The following is a 19,541-nucleotide window of genomic DNA, read 5'->3' as shown; positions in this document are numbered from 1 at the left end:
AAAACGCTGACCACTATTTAATGTACGACGGACCGTCTTTAATTCGACACGATGACCCCAAATGCTAGATGCATACGTCAAAGAGTTCATAAACACAGCATCGTATACCAAGCGTTTTTCATGGAAACCCAAACCCCAAGAGCGACCACAAAAAATGAATGGCTGAATTTATCATTGTAACAACTGAACATGAATAAACGATCCTCTTACAAACACAAACAGTGTTTCCATAGGCCGGGAATCGGTCGAAACCTATCACCCGCCCTATAAAATGTAATAAAATAAAATAAAACTAAAATCGATATTAACTTTTCGAAGTAAAATCTGAAAGGGGAACATAATTGAATCGGATGAAAACATATTCGGGCAATGTCTAGCGACGAGTTCGTCTCTTCTTTGACGATTGTTTAGATTCATCGAGATTCTTCCACCGACAGAGGAGTCAAAACCGAAATCAAGAGCAAGTGCCATGAAGTGATACAGTTGGCAGTGCTGTTGTCAAGAGACGAAGACGAAGACGAGGGGCGGGGTGGGGGTGCTGTCAGCTGGTGGTGTTGGCCTGTCGGTACACGTTCAGTGCTGGTGCCGGTGCAGGTGCAGGTGCATGTGCTTGTGCTTGTTCATGTCCATCACAGTTTGACAGCTCGCACACCTGGAGGCCGGACGGACGCTGGAGAGGGCAGGAGCGCGCTAGGGATGGTGGGGGTGGGGGTGGGGGTGGGGGTGGGGGCGGGGGTGGGTGCGGGGGCGGGCGGAGTCCCCGACAACCTGGTGTCGGTGCGATGTCTCCTCCACCGCGAGACTCTGGGGGCCACCCGTCGGCTGCAGCGGCGACTGCACTTCACCACTCATCTCGTCTCCAGGCTCGGCCTCGAGACCGATCTCAAAGGCCACTACGGATGCGTCAACTGCCTCGAGTGGAACACAGACGGAACGTGAGACCACACTCCTCACTCACTCACCTCTTCTTCCATACTACATATCTTCTTCCCCACTTATGATAATAATTGATACTATTGATTCCATTCAGATTTCAGAAAAAAAAAATCAATCACCTTCTAAACATTCAAACGAATCATCGGACTTTGGATGAGCGATATTGATAAATTTGGTTCAAATATTTCTTCAAGCAATCACTCCACATGTATACAGTCAAATCTTGTTATATCGACTCTATTCAATTATTTCGTCATACTGAATATATTCATTGTGATGCAGTTGGAAATTAATTCGGTTTCTGTTCTGGCCGTTGGAATTAATTCATCATGACGGAAATTTCCATATTTTGTTATTCATTATAATGAAAATTTACTATATTGAGTTCTCGTCACGTAATTTTGCCAAACGTCTACCATTTGTTTGTGAAATGTTTACATTTTTTTAATGTTTAATTTATTTAATTTAATCTATTTTCAGTAATAGTTACTGATGTAATTTAAACCAAACTAAAAATATTATAATTAATTACTATTCAAGTTTGATAAATATGATTTGATTCACCCTTTGAGTGCTGATGTCTTTTCTGTTGAAAGCCCGCTACACTGAAAATTTCGCCAACATTTGCAACTGGAATTATTTAGAAATTCAATAGAAAGCAGTTATAAAAAATGTAGCTAGATAACTTCAGCCAAGGATTTCGAATTTTGTAAAGGTGTATTTAGACTCTCTAATGTATCTTGCAACAATATAAAATAGACATAAAAAGTCTATTAATGAATGTATTTTTCCAAAACTAGTTCCATCTTCTTCATTGTTGTTAAAATGTAATGCTCACAATCTAAATACCAAGCCACAATTTAAAATACTAAGCAGTTAGTGATTTCCATCGGGTAATTCTGCTATAGTTATAGATTCTGAAATTCCAGTGTAAACTAGTCTTTATAAACGTTGGCAAATGAATGATACGGATTATACAACCCATGTTCAATGCATTTTTTTTTTTTAATGCTTCCTGGAAAGGCTTAGCGGGTAGTATTCTTGTTTAATTTGACGTTGGTCAGCATTTAAAGGGTTAATAAATATTAAATACAAAAAGCAATGTTAAATTATTAACTTATTTTATTTTAAAAACTTACAATAAACATAAAATAAATAATATAAATTACAATTTTCATTGACAATTCTACAAAAAATGTTATTTCGGAACCAGTAAATCTAATGGAATCCTCAATAAATGGATACGTTTTATTCATAGTCGGTAGTAATTTTTGTGTAGTATGGAAATCATATATACATCTTCTTTTATCCGATTTGTCAAAGTCGTCAACAGTAAACTTCCTTATACGATTCCTCGTTTTCTCGGAGGACTCATGGCTATCTTTTTCCCATTATTATCAAAGTCCTGAACGATTGTTCTTATTTTTTTACCGAAACTTTTGTCGCTTCAGCTACCTGCCTCATAAGTTAGCTCTTTGTGGCAACAAGTCTACCTAAAATACGCAGATTCCTATATTATTATTTTGAAAAAATCTAGTTTATATGACGAGCTGAAAACCCGACTGGTATAAGTGACATTTTTAAAAAAATCTGGTTTTCATATATGCTATTATTTTAGCACTTAAACCAGATTTTTTTAAAAATGTCACTTGTATCAGTCTGGTTTTCAGCCCGTCATATATTCTTTATATATATTTTTCAAATATCCATATACATTTAAAATCACTTATTTGATTTGCCCCGAAAACGCTCTTCCTTGTCTTAATTTACTACATTAATCCATTAATTCAATGTCTAATGAGCCACTGGCTTTGACTGATGTCGTCATAATGCACCAACTCTGTGCATCTACAGCTTTTGGCAAAGTTATGTGGCAAGGACTATACTAACTCAACTAACAATAATAATCTATATAAGAAAATAGTCTCATAATGACGGAGCTCATTTATGACCGAAACTGTATGAAAATAAAACACTGAATCCACGATTATTTTACCTATGGCCTTTCATTGTTCTTTATGCTTGAAATACAATTGATAACGGTTTGGCATTATCATTGCAGAATATTGGCATCCGCTTCCGACGATCTCCGCATAATTCTTTGGGACCCGTTCCGATACAAAACGAAAAACATCATAACTACAGGACACAACGGAAACATATTTTCCGTAAAGGTATACATATGTTCCGTAAAGGTATACAAACCCCAGTTTTATTTATTAAAAATACGCTTACTCATTTGGAACGTTTGCCATTTTCAGTTTATCACGCCGCACGTTCTAGCGACTTGCGCTGCCGACTTCACAGTCCGAGTGCAAGTCGTCGGTGAACCTCGGGACAACACGTACATAGGCTCGGAATGCTCGTGTCACTACGGACGTGTCAAACGTCTCACCACTACCCCAGAATGCCCCAACTTGGTGTGGTCTGCCGGCGAAGACGGCTTAATTTTGTAAGATTGCCATACAAATCAAAAATAAGTTCCACATTGCATCTTGTTTTACGATTTTTTGGCTTATTTTTTTAGACAACACGACATCCGAACGTCTCATACGTGCAAATCGGACTCTCCGATCGTATTAGTGAATCTTCTGAATCAAGTAGGCCGATATGCTGAAGCCAAATGCCTCGCTATCAATCCGAGGCGTCCGGAACAGCTAGCCGTCGGTGCAAATGATTTTTATGTTAGACTATACGATAGAAGAATGATAAAGCTGTCAAAATTACAGAATGTGAGCCCAATTTGATGATATCATACACATATATTTTAATCAATTCTAATGTGTATGTTTGTTAATAGAGTTCTAGTCCTAGCGAAAATCCTACAATGTCTGGCCTAGAAAGGAATCTCTTTTGCCGTTCGAGTCAAATGGATACGGATAACAACATACCTCGTGGTTGTGTTCAATATTTCGCACCCGGTATATACTAAACGCATCTTTCATTTAAGATTTAAACATTAGCAAAAATATCGATCAATATAATAAATATATTCTTTCAGGTCATCTTTCGACGCAAGACAACGATTCGACTCATCAAAAGAAGGCTACCACTTATTTAACATTCAGCTCCGACGGGAATGAATTGCTTGTGAACCTCGGCTCGGAGCAGGTGTATCTTTTCGATATAAATACGAACCGCAGAGCGACGTTGTTAGAAAGTTTTATAATTCAGCACAATCACAGCTACGAAAAAATCATGGCTAACAATACGAACGGATTCAACGCTGCTGGAAACTCCGACGTCGGTAAACCTGAAGTGGAGACCAAGAACGGTACAGTGAGCACCGACGCCAATGTCTCCAAAGAATATATACTACCAAAGAATGTCAAAGATATCAAAGAAAAGGTATTGACTGACTTGACTTGACTTTAAGGATTATCCTTGATTATTATTGTAAAATATTAACTATATGAACTATTTATTTACAGGCGAATAAAGAAGTCCACGATAATAATTATACGGCAGCTGTACATTTATACAATCAAGCTATATCACTGTGTTCTGATTGTGCCGTTTTATATTCAAATAGAGCCGCTGCACTTATGAGAAGAAATTGGTGAGTTATTAAAAAAAATATGTACAAATGTGTATTTTATATCATGATGACATTACGGGTTGTCCCAAAGTGACACCTATGGTATTAAACTTGTACATATATAAATTTATAGATTATAAATTTGAAATCATTATCAAATAGTATGTAGGTAGGATGGTTTTTGCCAATTTGATAAAAAACCGCTTCAACAATGAAATTAGACAAATTGGCAAACTCTGATAGGTTACAAATATTCAAGTCTGACTAGCAGCACTGCAGAAATACTCGGAATAAATTATTTTCCATTGAGAATAACCCAGGGCCGGAACCTGGCAACCTCTCGGTGGTTGGCATTAACCAATGGTGTAGCAAGGGTAAACAGCACTCCCTTCCCCCCTTCAGACACTCAGATACAAAATATATGGTGTCACAGACAGTTCGTTCACGACAACTCGCTCACGACATGTTCATAGATATGTCGATCACAGATATTTTATTCAAAAAGGTAAATAATTATTTAAAAAACACAATTTTCAACAATTACTATTGAACGGGAGATTCTATTTAATGTGGTTAGCTTTGAAATTGCTTTAAAAAGCGAATTTTTTTTTCAAGAATTGCCTTTGCCAATCGTACATGATATAATAATTTAATTATGAAAATAGCCTGAAAAAATGATTCGATAACGAACCTCCTCTGTTCACTTACGAGCTCCGTGAATGAGCTATTTTATATTTACGAACTAAACGTTTGAACGAAATATCCATGAACAAAATATCGGTTAATGAAATATCTGTTAACATGTCTGTGAACTAGGGATCCCAAATATTCGAATATCGAATAGTAGCTTAAATTATTTATTTTTAGTTTCAAGAAGTTCAAGATATTATTAAAATTTTAAGAGAATCATTATCCGGAACATCAAATAGAACTAAATGTGCTATAGATTGAAACTAAAAAAATAAGTTTATATAAAAAGTATTCGAATATTCGGGTTTGGGACCCCTACTGTGAACCAACGGTCTTGAACGAACCGTCCGTAAACGAAGCGTCAGTGAGTGATATGTCGGTGAACAAGCCGCTGTGAGCAAGTTGTCGGTGAACTAGATGTCGTATAATCAAAATATGTATGTATAGAAAGCATCATCTTAAATGGAACTTCCGCTTTTACATTGCATTACATAGCCTGTACTCCCATCAATTTTTAAAACAGTTGAATATACAAAAGAAAAAAAATGATTTGACTTACATAATGTGTGGCTCCCAGAGGTTTAGTATGACTTCGAATGTGTGTGTGATGATTGACGTTTCAGATTCCTCGTTGTAACTTATTAAATGGCAGCCCTGATCAGAAGTCTTTTCAAAAAAAATTCCGAAAACTTCAAATTGTCGATTTTTTTTCGACTATAGATGGTGCTTGTAAAACGATATTTAAACGTTAAATACTGTACGTTTCGGAAGAGAAATCATTGCGACTCACCTGTGAGACGCTGGCGTACAATGGGTTGAGGGGCCCAACATAAACTTTACTCGAACGCTGAAAATAAATTTACTGTCAATCAGATTGTGAATAGTCGATGTGATGTTCTATATCTAGTTATTACATAAACAATATACAACCAGCAACATAGCTCAGTGGTGAGCGTGTAATGCTTTCAACTGAGAGGTCATGGTTTCATTCCCTGGCCAGACCTTGGATATATGTGACTCTAGGTCAAAGTTTGCCAATTTATCGGATTCATTGTTGAAACGGTTCCACCAAATTGGCAACCTATTCTGTTTCTCGCAAAACTCGAATTTGTTGATTATTATAAAAATATGCTGGATATCGAATTTTTCCATAGATGTCTCTATGATATTGTATAAATATAATTGTATTCGTAATGCTTGTGGTGTAATTGGCCAGAAAGGCACATTGGATTTACCTGTAAATACCTTCTCGGTATGTATGTATTAAAAAAAAATGTGTTATGAAACTTTTTTCGACAGGGCTGGAGACGTTTACGCTGCTATAAGAGATTGTTACACGGCCATCCACTACGATCCCTATCACGTGAAGTCCCACTTCCGGCTAGCTAAGGCTTTGATGGAGCTGAAGAAGGCGAAAGAAGCTCACGAGTGTCTCATATACTTCAAAGATAAATTTCCCAAACAGGCCAACGCTCACGCAGTGTGGCTACTACAAAAAGACATCAATCTAGCATTAAATAATTTGGAATCGTCAGCTTTCGCCGGTAATTTTATATGTATTATATACTTCATTCGATGAAATGTACGCTTTTGATCAATTCAATAGAACAAATCACGTTTCAGATGAACAAAACGATTACGATTTGGAGCCTGTCAGTCAATCGGAGCGACAATTGCGAGTCTCTAGCAATGATTATTGTCATAGATATCTCGGACATTGTAACACCACTACTGATATTAAGGAAGCTAATTTCTTAGGACAAGATAGTCAATTCATCGTGGCTGGGTAAGTTTCATTTACATACATACATGCATGCTTCCAGCTGTTTTTAGAACGATTGTATTGAATTTTTTGTTGTTGTTGCTTGATTTCAGTTCCGACGATGGATACTTTTTTATATGGTCTCGACAAACGGGGAATATTATACGTTGCTTAAAAGGAGACGAGTCAATAGTAAATTGCATTCAAGTGCACCCTACCATGTGCCTTATAGCTACAAGTGGAATAGAATCTATAGTCCGTCTATGGAGTCCAAGACCAGAGGTAATTCATCTTGGTTTCAGTTAATCTAAATCAGTGGTTGACAAACTCATTTTGCCCATGGACCCCTTCTTAATGCATATTTACGACATTACGACAGTCTAGCTGATCGATCGTCAATAGGCTTGTTTTCTTTATAGCAGAATACCTATTTGTTAAACACGTTATGTAGACGCGACAGGTAGTCGGCTAATTATTTATTTACAGTGGCATTTTATTTTTATAAGATTTTATTTCTAATGTCTATTATCATCGACAATTTTCAACGATAATATTTTATTATTTATTTTTTTAACCGATAGTTTTTTGCATTTCTTGTACAGTAACGTTAGTCCATTTTGAACTATGAGCACAAATTTTAAATATTTGCATTCACTCTTTGATACGCATTGGTTACGAAAACGATTTTTTCGAAAAAATCATTATCAATAAATAATTAAGTTATATCCGGAATGATTTATGGGTCTTATTATCTTATCTTTGGGAAAAACTTTTACACCAGCAATGCCTTCGAAACCTTCATTTACTCTGACTGGATCAAAATCTGACCAATCTATAGCAATATCGTCTTCTTCTGTGCTAGTAGATGAAGATGAAGGTACGCGCATACTCGCACACCTTGTGGTCTTTCGAAATCAGAATCATCATTTACAAAACTTTCACTAATTTCGGATAAACTGTCTTGACAAATTTCTTCTAAACGCGAATCATTCATTTTGAAGATGGAAAAATTCAAAAACACGAAATAGTTTACGGAAACATACAGAAACATTTCTACGTTCCAAAGTGTGATTTAAAGGCGGTAGCGATAAGTCATGTTTTTGACTGTTCGCTTGCATATTCTTGATAGAGACAGCTATATTTTCATAAGCTATTGTTTTCGTCGCTTTTGGCGCGTGACTATTGAGTCATGCAGTCGCCTGTTGGCCTTACCCATGTGCGTTTGCGTGTTGATGCTTGTCGTTATTTTTTAATACAAAAATAGTCAAAAACATGCTATAGGACTAAAACTTTTTGATGTTGATGTATAAAATGATTAATAAGATATATATTGAACCCATTTGTATTGAGAAAAGCTGTATTTTGATTAAAAGATACTGGGGTCTTACTCAACCCCGGTTCGGGACACTCGTTCGATCTCGACGGTCTGTCCTTCAAAGGTTAAAGCTTTCGCAGACCCCCGACGTTGTCCACTCACCCCTAAATTATTTATAATTTACCACAGACCCCCTCAGCGGTCACAGGAACCCCTGGGAGTCCACAGTTCAATCAATATTTCCGCTCCGGAAGGCCAATGAGAAACCTTTATATATAAAAACCTTTCTTAACTACATAGCAAATATTATAAATGTTTGTCATGGTGAAGTCTAGAATCGAATGTGAATTAAATAGATGAAAATATCGAATTACAGGATGGTGGTGCGGAGCCGCGGGAGATATTGGACGTGGCCGATGCAGCTATAGCGAACCAGCAACGGATGCAAGCCGATCCGTTCGAAGCCATGCTCTTGAACATCACGTACCAGGGTGGTGGTAACGTTCGCGGCTCCCGCGAGGGAGGCCCCGGAGCCAGGAGTGGCAGTCCAGAGCGAGACCCGCCGATAGCTTGCCGCACTAGTTGAACATTCGTGTGATTAGATACGTAGGTGTATTAATGGAATCACTTATGCATAAATAAATGGTGTTTTTGACGTATAAAATTCTTCCAATTTTGCATATAAAATAATAAAAATAAAACAAAATTGTAAATAATATCAAAAAGTGAAAGTGTTTATACAAAAAAAAACAAAAAAAAAAAACTGAGAAGTTTATAATAATTAGACGCTGATATATATATATTAAAAATATACATACATACATTGATTTTTTAAACAGTTTTTACTCTGTATAGTAATTCGAATTTGGCTCCGAGCGTGATTCTTAATATTTTCATTTCAATTGTGATTATTTAGAATAATTTATTTATTGATACATTCTAGAATCAACGGATTTATTTTGTTTTTAAATTTTGGAAATAAATTTATTTTAATTATATACATACTAAAATGTCTTCTTTTGTTTCCAATACACATTCAGATATAATTTTGTATATAACTATTATTATTATATATTTGCAATATTGGGATTATAGATCTCGTTTAATATTCATGTTTTTTTTAAATAAAATTTCATTAACATTGAATTGAGTAGTTGTATATATTTATAAATATATAAATTCATAAATTTTATTGTATATTTTTATTAAATTAAAAGTTTATTTGTTATTTTAAACATTAATAGTCTATAAAAATCTAAAAAAAAGAAAATGGCATGCTTAAATTTTAATATGTTTCTAAACACTGAAAGTTGTAATTTATTTTGAATATTTTATTTCGATTTCCACCATAACCTATGTATGTACGTACACAAAAAACATTGATATTTCGAAGAAAGATCTTTTAAATGCTGCAATATGTATTTCTTTTTTACGTTGACAAATTAAAAAAAAAATGATTTTAAACAATAATATAATAATTAGTCTTGCAGAATGATTATTTTCAGATAATTTTGTTTACAGAGGTTGTGATTTAAATCACACACTCTTATCATACACTCATACATCTCATATAAATAAATTAAAAATTAATTTATATATGTTTTTATAATTATAAATGTTTTTTCTTAACTTTTTTGTTTCATTGAGAAAATATAGACAAATGTCTAAGTACATACATGCATGCATAAAACCTTGTACATTTCAAATAAACCAATAAATTGTAATGTTGTTTTATTACGATACCATATAATATTTATACAATAGCCATGGTAAAAAATTTTGTTATTTCCCTTGAAAAGCAGCTTTGAATTATTATTTTTTTAATGATTTCTTAACCCTTTGCCCGTGGCAATAAATATAGTGAACAAGCTCTGTACGCGGAACCTTTTTCGCGAATTTGGCAATCGAGTTTTCGACCTTAAATACATATTTTAATACTTACTCAAGTAACCAGATATGTTAATTAACACATAAAGTATTATTTTAAACAGTAAAATACATAATATATCTCGTAGTTTTGGCTTAATTTTCAAATAATCATTCTTCATACAATTGAGACATATCGTTCAACAGACGTGACGTCACATAAACGAGGTTTCAGTATGGTTCCACAACAAACTAATTTTGACTGGTATATATTCATTTTAAGCAAATTGAATAGATGGCATTCAACTCTCAGTAATATATTCAACCAATTGTAAACCTTAAAACAGCTGAAATAGGCGCATATAAGGCTCAAAATCCCGTGCAAAGTTCAAAAATTCTATGGAAAACAGCCGTCACATACGAAAGGTTTGATACGTTCATTTAAAAATATATTTTTCTTGAAATCCACCTGTGATTCTGACTGTTCATTCTCTTCCTTTAAATTTTAAGATAAGTCTTATCACATTTAATTTTTATTACATACCTCCTTTTAGCTTCACTTACGACTACAATTCAGGAAAAAATTCGCCTCTTATCCGATCGTTTTCATACTTTGCCATATTGCTCAGTTTGGTCATTAATATAAGTAAATGTATCCTCCGCCATTACGATGGAGAAAAAATATCGTTTTAGACGCGTTTGAAATTTGAATTTCTGAAAAGTGCCTGACGTTCATCCAGTTTTTAGTTTTAAACATAGATGGCGGTAGTAAAATAAAATTATTGGTATTTTTATTCAAAATAATAATTTTATATACAAATTATAGAAGAGGTATGTTTTTAAAAAACTTTTTTTTAAGCAAATAATATATATTTTTAACGATCTTACATACTTATATCCACATCGAGTGTTGGCATTCTGCATGTACCCAAAACTCTCCATAAAGTGGTTCAATATCTACTGGTGCCTTTGGATTATTTTCATCTACAACAAAAAGCAACTGTGTTTCCTTACTATCAACTGTAGGCAAATCTTTTATCCAACTCTTAGGGCGAAAACACATAGAGATGAATGGAACGGCACGAGATCAAGAAAAGGCGTTCCCAATTCATTGTTAATTCGTACGATCTTATTATTTCAACAAGTTTCCCCCACATTTATTCAAATATGGGATTAGCCGTTATCGATCACTGTCAAGCTTATATCAATACAATAAAAAATAGCACCGAAAACACTCCAAGGGGTGATTTTGGGCTGGTGTGCCTTGAATATGTGCCACATTTTTTTCACATGTTTAAAAGTATCTAAAAAAAAACCATGTGCCGCGTTCCTTTCTGTGTGATTTCGCCCTTATCGTTGATATTTAATTCCTTTACATTAACATCTACAAACAAATGTAGCTAATCTATTCCGCAATGTCTGTTCTGACTGTTGACAGACCTTTCTAAAATGGACGAACGACCTGTAGGAATCTCGTCATAGTCATCGTCATCGAAACATTCGAGAATATTCCGCAACAACAAACCACATTCCTTGCGGAACTCACATTCATCAAAGCAGTTACTGCGACGCAGAATACATTCCCGAAAACCAGACGTCGCACACCTGCAACCATTATATTAAACTCAAGCGGAACGCCCCTACCAGTCGAGTGGAACCAAAACGGTCGAAACACGCCGCCACCATTAAACTACATCGAGCGGAACGGCGCCAATCATTCCAGAAAATTCTACGCCTCGACAAAAGTGCATTCCTCGTTTACGCATCAACAACCACATGCGCTTACGCATCAACAACCACTTCCATCAATCATTCCAGAAAATTCTACGCCTCGACAAAAGCAAATTCCTTTCTTACGCATCAACAAACCACCACCACCATCGATCAGGTGATTCCAGAAACACTATAAAAGGAGGTACAACCCAAACAACGCCAGTCGACCCACAGCAGCAAGCGTCGACATACAGCTCCTGACCAGCCACCACTACACTACGCGGACTTGGAAGATCAACCAGCCGGACGAGCCAGCAACACACTGCCGTATCCAGAGACCTTCCGAACATAGCCGAACACCGAGCCAGCAACACACTGCCGCATCCAGAGACCTTCTGAACATAGCTGAATGCCGAGCCAGCGACACTCTACCATATCCAGAGACCGCTGAACGACATACTTTTGCCCACAAATACCATACCTTTGTACAACCATAGGCAAACAATAAAACTTTATAAAACTAGCACAACAGTGTTTCGTTAGGCCGGGATACGGTCAACAAACATGTACCCCGCCTACAGACCCAAGCTTGGATTCGCACGATGAACACATTGTCCCTGAAAATCTATCGTCTTTCTGCACCTATTCAATAAAACAAACGGGAATTTGAAAACGATTATATTCGAATTTTCAGAAATTCTCTTGACGGTTCGATTTGATTGTGTTATTACGCTGGGAAGATGGGTAGACGAAATTAGGATAATGTGTGGGGTGAGTTGGATGAGAGTTGCGCAAAACAGAGGCGACTGGAAACGTTTTGGAGAGGCCTTCATCCAGCAGTGGATGGTGAGCGGCTGTAGATGATGATTACGCTAATAATCTAAAAATATACTAAGGTCTAAGGTCTAAATGTATTAAGGTCTGACCGCACTATGTGTCTGCGACACGAACGGCAGCGTGCGGCCAAATATTGTTTGTATGAAATTGTATGAGATATAACGCACTACGCGTCACGCGACAGAGTTGCCTTTTGTATCAACTTTGCAGTGTTGTGTCGTGCTGCAGCAGTCGACGGCCGTATAGTGCGGTCAGACCTTAACAGTTACTTAGCAACAGCTCAAGATGCTCATTAATGAGCATCAAAAATATATATCAATATTTACATAAATTAAATATTTGAATACCTGGTTGAAGGTTCTCCTCGAGATTATTGAAATATTGGAAAAGTTCTTTCATTTTACATGACATTGTATATATGTATGTATAAGCCGGAGAACACATGTTTGAATTGGATTTAAAATACCAGCTGATTATCAAGTGTCAATATGGGTGTGATGAAAAACTGTTTCTGTAATTGTAGTTATTTATTAAAAAAATCAAAACAAATTGTACACTTATATGTAGATATTCATTTCAATACAATTTCGTCCAATGCATTTAATTAATGGTCAATAGCTGATACAATAATTCAGAAATTACAGTAATAATAAAGTATTATTTTAAGTTAAGGGAAACGCTACATTTGTTGGCCACTAAAGTTGTGAAATGTTGTGTATTAATAATGTAAATATTATTTTATGCTCTTGTACATTATCAACTGATAGTAATATATTATTTTGTCATCAATCATCAATGTTTTAGTTAAATTGGCCAATATTTATATTCTGACTAACAACCGGTAACGTTTCCTTAATAAAATATGTATATTGTTGACAGAAGTTATTCATCAATTAAATATGGGCCCCCAAATACAACTATCAAAATGAAATTTTAATAAGTTTTATCGGTCATGTTTTTTTTTTAATTAAATATTACAATTATTGTATTGTGTTGTGTTAAATTATTTTTGTAAATAATTTTTTAATCAATTTTTGATTACAACTTACCCCACCCATTATTGTTGTGGCTCGAATTTAAAATAATGAACTTTTTCAAATTAGTTTGTATTTGTGAATTAAATCGAAAATTTTATATTTTACATTCATGTAGTGTTGTTAGGGATTGCAAAAATACCGGAATTTCCGATACCGGTATTATTTAAATAAAAAATAACAATACTGGTACTTTCAGTATTTTTTTTTTTTTGATAAATTAATATTTAGTAAAAAAAATTGAAAAGGTATATATGTTGCCGAACATGGTATTTAACGATATGTATTTATGAATCCATTATGCAATAATGGATTCATAAATATGATGAATAATATGGTTCGGTGATTACTTGTCAAATGTGAACCGGTCACAGGACAACCGGTCGCTCTAATCGGTCACACGTGATCACCCGTCACATTAAAACTGGTCATGAAAAAACTGGTCACACCCTAAAATCGGTCAACCGGTTTTCTCGTGACCGATTTTAGGGTGTGACCAGTTTTATCGTGACCAGTTTTAGGGTGTGACCAGTTTTAGTGTGACGGGTGATCACGTGTGACCGATCTAGAGCGACCGGTTGTCCTGTGACTGGTTCACATATGACTAGTAGTCCGTTTACCGATAATATACAGGTGTTAATTAAAATTGGGAGATGATATACAGTCATTTCATAAATACAAGATGTGTTTTTTATAGATACAAAAAATAGATTTTAACATTAGAATAGATATTCTAATGTTAAAATCTATGCATGAATATAAAAATGCACAAACATTTTTTTTACGATGCAAAGTATTTTTCTCAATGCACAGTTAAATCGTACCCTTTAATCGGTACTTTCGGTATTGCAATCCCTATGTGTTATCTACTATGAATTTTCACATGACATTGTTTGATTCAAGTTTTTGGAAATTCTTTAGAACAAACTGAACATTTGTAAGATGTTTCACGGGTATGAAATTTCGCATGTCGGTGTAAACTTAAGTGATGTGAAAAAATTTTGTCACAAATATTACAACTGAATTGTGTATTTTTTGGGTGAGTGAGTATGTGTTTGTTCAAGGATTTTTGTTTTGAAAATTTCTTCGAGCAGATATCACATGAGAATCGCTTTTCTTTGGTGTGAACAACTTGGTGCAAATCAAAATACTTCTTACAAACGAAAGCCTTCAAACATATATCACACCTGTACGGCTTATCGACACTGTGCACTAGCATATGGCTTTTGTATACTGATTTGTACATAAATGATTTAGAACATATTTTACACTTGAACGTTTTAGCGCCTGGGTGACTTGTCATATGCCTTTTTAATGAATAATACTGACGAAATACCCTCGAACACACCACACATTTGTGTTCGTCTTCTTCTTCTTCATTCATATGACTATCGACATTATGTATTTCCAGTTCCCTTTCGTTCTTAAATAATTTGGAGCAAGTTTTGCATTTGAAAGGTCCTGTATTGATACGCTTGTGTTTGAGATTTATGTGCTCTGTTAAACAGGCTTTGCTTTCAAATGTTTCATTACATATGTTACAGGTTACTTCATCTTTTAATGTTGATTCTTCAGCAGATTTATCACCTGTATCTTTCTTGTGTGTCAGTTTGTGAAATTTTAAAATATCGTTGTTAATAAACTCTCTTTCACAATAATCACAACGAAACATTTTTGTTGTATGTACTTCTTGATGATCTTTTAAACTTAATTCGTCGCTGAACTCTTGTGAGCAAATTTCGCATATAAAAGACTTTACTATGTTCTGCTCCTAAAAATTAAAAACTAGTGGGTTATTTTAAAAATTTCAGAATTATGTATACTTATTTAATTACATATGTATATATTATATATATAATGATCTTACAGCTGTGGTATTTTCTGTTACATTGCAATTCTGTGACTCTTTATGTTCCTGTTCTTCCGGATGTGGTTTATTTTCTTCCGAATCAACATTTGGCGGATTTAATAGAGCATTACTTTCTCGCCATTGTTTCAATTTTGCCAGCACTTGTTTTTTTAATTTATTATAAGCTTTACTGCGTCTTTTATTAATCGGTTTATTGACAGCAGGATTAATATTCTCTTCTTTGTTCAAGTTTTCTTGTTCTTTGTTTAAGTCTGACAATTTATTCCGTAATATTTCATCAGATTTCTTGCAGGTAAGTTTAAAGACGGAAAATGATTCAAGTTTTTGTTTACAAAATGAACATATTGTATCTGGTAAACCGTCATTTTTTTCCACCTATAAACCAAAAAAATAATCAATTTATCGACACAGATATGTGCTCGTACATATATTCATACATAAATTAAAAAAAAATATTTTAGAAATAATAGATGTTTGAGAATAATATATGTAAAAACGGATGCAATGTGGGTATGTGCCGAACCGTGGAGACATAGCCAATCAGAACACCAATCAAGTAGTCGAGAAGACGCAGGAAAGCGAGGTAGCGGGGAAGTGGGGGGGGGGGTGTGGAGAGTCATGTGACGTCAGGCCAAGCGACGGGATACCCATATACATACCCACGAAAACACGCACACACATTAATTCATCATTCGAACGGGCTGGATCGGTGAGCGTGTAAAGGTCTGTTCATACCTATCCAGCACGACCCGAATCCTGCAAGTATCCTGCAAGTACGGACAGTATTCTTTTGTACATTCTATATGGACGCGCATGAATGCGTAAATGCGCATGCGCGAATGGAGTATGAATACGTCCATATAATGTACCAAAGAATACTATCCGCACTTGCAGGACACCTGCAGGATACGGGTCGTGCTGGATAGGTATGAACAGACAATACGTGTGCGCGCGCCTATGAATTACCTTACATTATATAATATTTATATATAGGTATAACATATAACTTTTTAATTCATGTATTAAAAAGCTAAAATTTCAACGGACACAACACTAGTACTAAAGTAATGTACACAAACTGACCGTTTTCCAAACATTCTGAACTTAAATTGAGGCTTTTTATTTAGATCTAATACACACAGACACAATGTAACAATGAGTTTATGAGAAATTCATGTCTGTAGCACTGATATTTGAAATGCCGGTGGAGTATATCGCCTGGCAAATCCAATGGGGTGTCCAATTATTGAGACATTTTATCTAAAGCACCACTCGTGATGTAATTTATCAGCCCAGCGCTGCTAATTGTATGCGTACAGTTGCAGACCTTTATGCGCGCACTTTTTACATTATATTAATATATATGTATATATACAGTCCCTGACCAGAATATTACGCCACCCCTCTCGAGATGCGTTTGGGTAAATTTGTCACGGTCGTAAATAACTCATTATGGGAACTTTTGGCCTCATTTTTTTTGTGATCTTATCCTTAAATGCAACTCTATTCACTAGCAAAAAATATCGGTGGATTATCCCTCAAAAGGTCTTCAAAAACAAAGGAAAGATGTTTGAAATCGGTTTGCGTCTGAATTTCGTTCAATATTAACGTGCGTTCCCGTTAAAATCATTCATTATTTTGTGAAAAGCACTGTGTTTTTTTCTCTTTTACTGCAACTTTATCATATTTCTAAGGTAAGTTGGTATATAATATCTCGAAATTTTACTTTGTTTTATGATTTAAATTGCGTGTGAAACTTTTATTGGATTTTTTTAGATGGGTAGAAAATCAGATCTTTCTAAAGAAAAAATTGCAAGCATTACATCATTATTAAATACAGGAAAGTTTTCTCAAAACAAAATCGCGACAATGGAGGGTGTTAGTAGGGCGTCTATTAGAAAAATAAAACAAAATCTGGAGACTGATTGCGACCCCACACTCAATCGGCGAGCTAATAGTGGTACTAAAAAAAATTTGGCCCTCGTGTGGATCGAAAAATCGCCAGGCTTATTTCCAAGAATCGATTTAACGAAAACGTGAAATATCTACGTCAACAGTACGACAAAGGGCCGAGGGCGGAACCCTAAGGGGCGCAGCAACGGGGGGCACGGGCGCCGAATTCTGGCATACATATAATTTCGTATAAATATAATTTTTTATAAGAGACTTACTATATATGTATGTATATGTTTGTTTGTTCGTGACAGTCAATTTTATAAAAAACACAAATTAGTATTCAAATAAATTAATATAAAATAAAACTATTCAAATAAATTTAATAAAATATTTACTATTAGATTAGTCATGTTTAAGCGGTTTATATTACAAAAACCGAGCGAAGCCGGGTAATACAGCTAGTATATATATACATATAAACACGGACGCGATGTGGGTATGTGGCACATACCCATGTGCCACATACCACATCGCGTCCACATGGACACAGCCAATAAAGACGCGGGGAAGCGTGGTAGCGGAGAAGTGGGGGGGGAGGTGTGGAACGCCATGTGACGTCAGGCCGAGCGATGGGTGACATATGTACACATACACACACACACACACACACACACATTCATTCATCATTTCGGACGGGTGAACGGCGCATTAATATGCGCGCGTGCCTATAAATTACCTTACACTATATTTATATATAATATACATAGGTACAACAAAACGGACACAACACTAGTAATAATATGAAAATAATATTTGAATTACCATCAGATGACAGAAATTCCAGATAATCATCACCAGCGATATGGGAGAATCGAAAATGGAAGTGAACTCAGCTTCCTCATCGCGTAAACACAGTCGGCACTGCAACACCATGACTGATCACTGGTTAATCGCCACTGATATTGACATATGACTGTCACTAAAACCAATTCACATATTCGTATTGTCGTAAATTTTTTTCAAATTCTAAACATACCTACTTATTTGTAATTCTTCATGTTTCTGACGTACTAAGATAATTTAAAGAAACATATGTACTTACCTCGGTAGTGCTTTAGTTGACGACCATTGGATATTATTGGTTGAAATGACAATCTGAATAATTGCCCAGAATACTGGAATACCGCTGTATTAGATATACGTAGGTACATAAACAAAACATCGATCGTATGAAGAGCTTTAAAATAATCACTAATCTTGAGAACTATTCACATCATGTGTATAAACATCAGGCAGACAGATGCTTTTATATATACATACATAATTTCTTATAGGTGTTTGAGCTCTTTTTCCTATTATGCTGCACATTAATATTAGAATGATATAATACTATAACTACAAACAAAAATAAAATAAAATAGAAAATGATCAGTAGATCAGTAGCTACTAAGTAGATATAAGCCGTGGCGGCTCGTTGATATGATAATTGGGGCACCTGTGGTAGATTAAAAATCAGTAAAAGTGCATATCACTTAAAAATAATAACAATAATCCGTCTATTTTTGCTATTGCCAAATTTGTCTATAACTTTTTCATTGAAATTTGTTTTTTTTCTCATCATATCTTTCTCTATTGAAAGCATAGATAAAGCTGTCAATCTCTCTTGACTCATTGTGTTTCTGAGGTAAGTTTTGATTCTATTTAATGTAGAAAAGCATCGCTCAGGTTCTGCAGTTGTCATCGGGGTGGTAAGCAAAATTTTTAAGAGCTTCGTTAATTCCTCAAGAACATCGCATAAGTTATTAGCATGGATAAAATTTAATAATGATAGTAAATTATTAAAGCTATGCATTTCTACTCTTTCGTAAAATACCCGACTGTAGATTCCAATATTCATTTTGAACAGGAAATTGACAGATTTTGAGACATCGACCGAACAACACCAAGATATTGAAAAATCGCGCCATTTAAAAAACACATATATCTCCGAATCTCGAGTCAATCAACATTTTTTATTACCAGATTCGTGTTTACTGGGCATAGATCTATAAGAAAAGTCATATCTCGTCTCTGAACCATTTTTC

General features: G+C 35.1%; 2 protein-coding genes across 2 annotated transcripts; one reads left to right on the top strand and one right to left on the bottom strand.

Moving 5' to 3' along the window:
- Nucleotides 1-378: 378 nt before the first annotated feature.
- On the top strand, nucleotides 379-9,244 carry adp (WD and tetratricopeptide repeats 1). The gene is made up of 11 exons (XM_077439696.1): nucleotides 379-935; nucleotides 2,999-3,110; nucleotides 3,198-3,388; nucleotides 3,464-3,668; nucleotides 3,737-3,857; nucleotides 3,938-4,284; nucleotides 4,368-4,495; nucleotides 6,464-6,708; nucleotides 6,788-6,950; nucleotides 7,040-7,208; nucleotides 8,618-9,244. The coding sequence occupies exons 1-11, from the start codon at nucleotides 697-699 to the stop codon at nucleotides 8,825-8,827; spliced, it is 2,130 nt and encodes a 709-aa protein (XP_077295822.1). The 5' UTR covers nucleotides 379-696; the 3' UTR covers nucleotides 8,828-9,244.
- Nucleotides 9,245-12,395: 3,151 nt separating this feature from the next.
- On the bottom strand, nucleotides 12,396-18,390 carry LOC143917660 (uncharacterized). Its single transcript, XM_077439242.1, has 4 exons — nucleotides 18,280-18,390; nucleotides 15,559-15,936; nucleotides 14,843-15,462; nucleotides 12,396-12,462 (listed from the first exon to the last, which is right to left on the bottom strand). The coding sequence occupies exons 1-4, from the start codon at nucleotides 18,388-18,390 to the stop codon at nucleotides 12,396-12,398; spliced, it is 1,176 nt and encodes a 391-aa protein (XP_077295368.1).
- Between the last annotated feature and the right edge of the window lie 1,151 nt (nucleotides 18,391-19,541).

This window comes from Arctopsyche grandis, chromosome 10 (genome assembly GCF_051622035.1).
Source record: "Arctopsyche grandis isolate Sample6627 chromosome 10, ASM5162203v2, whole genome shotgun sequence".
Taxonomy (NCBI): domain Eukaryota; kingdom Metazoa; phylum Arthropoda; class Insecta; order Trichoptera; family Hydropsychidae; genus Arctopsyche; species Arctopsyche grandis.
This window is presented reverse-complemented; position numbering and strand designations above follow the sequence as displayed.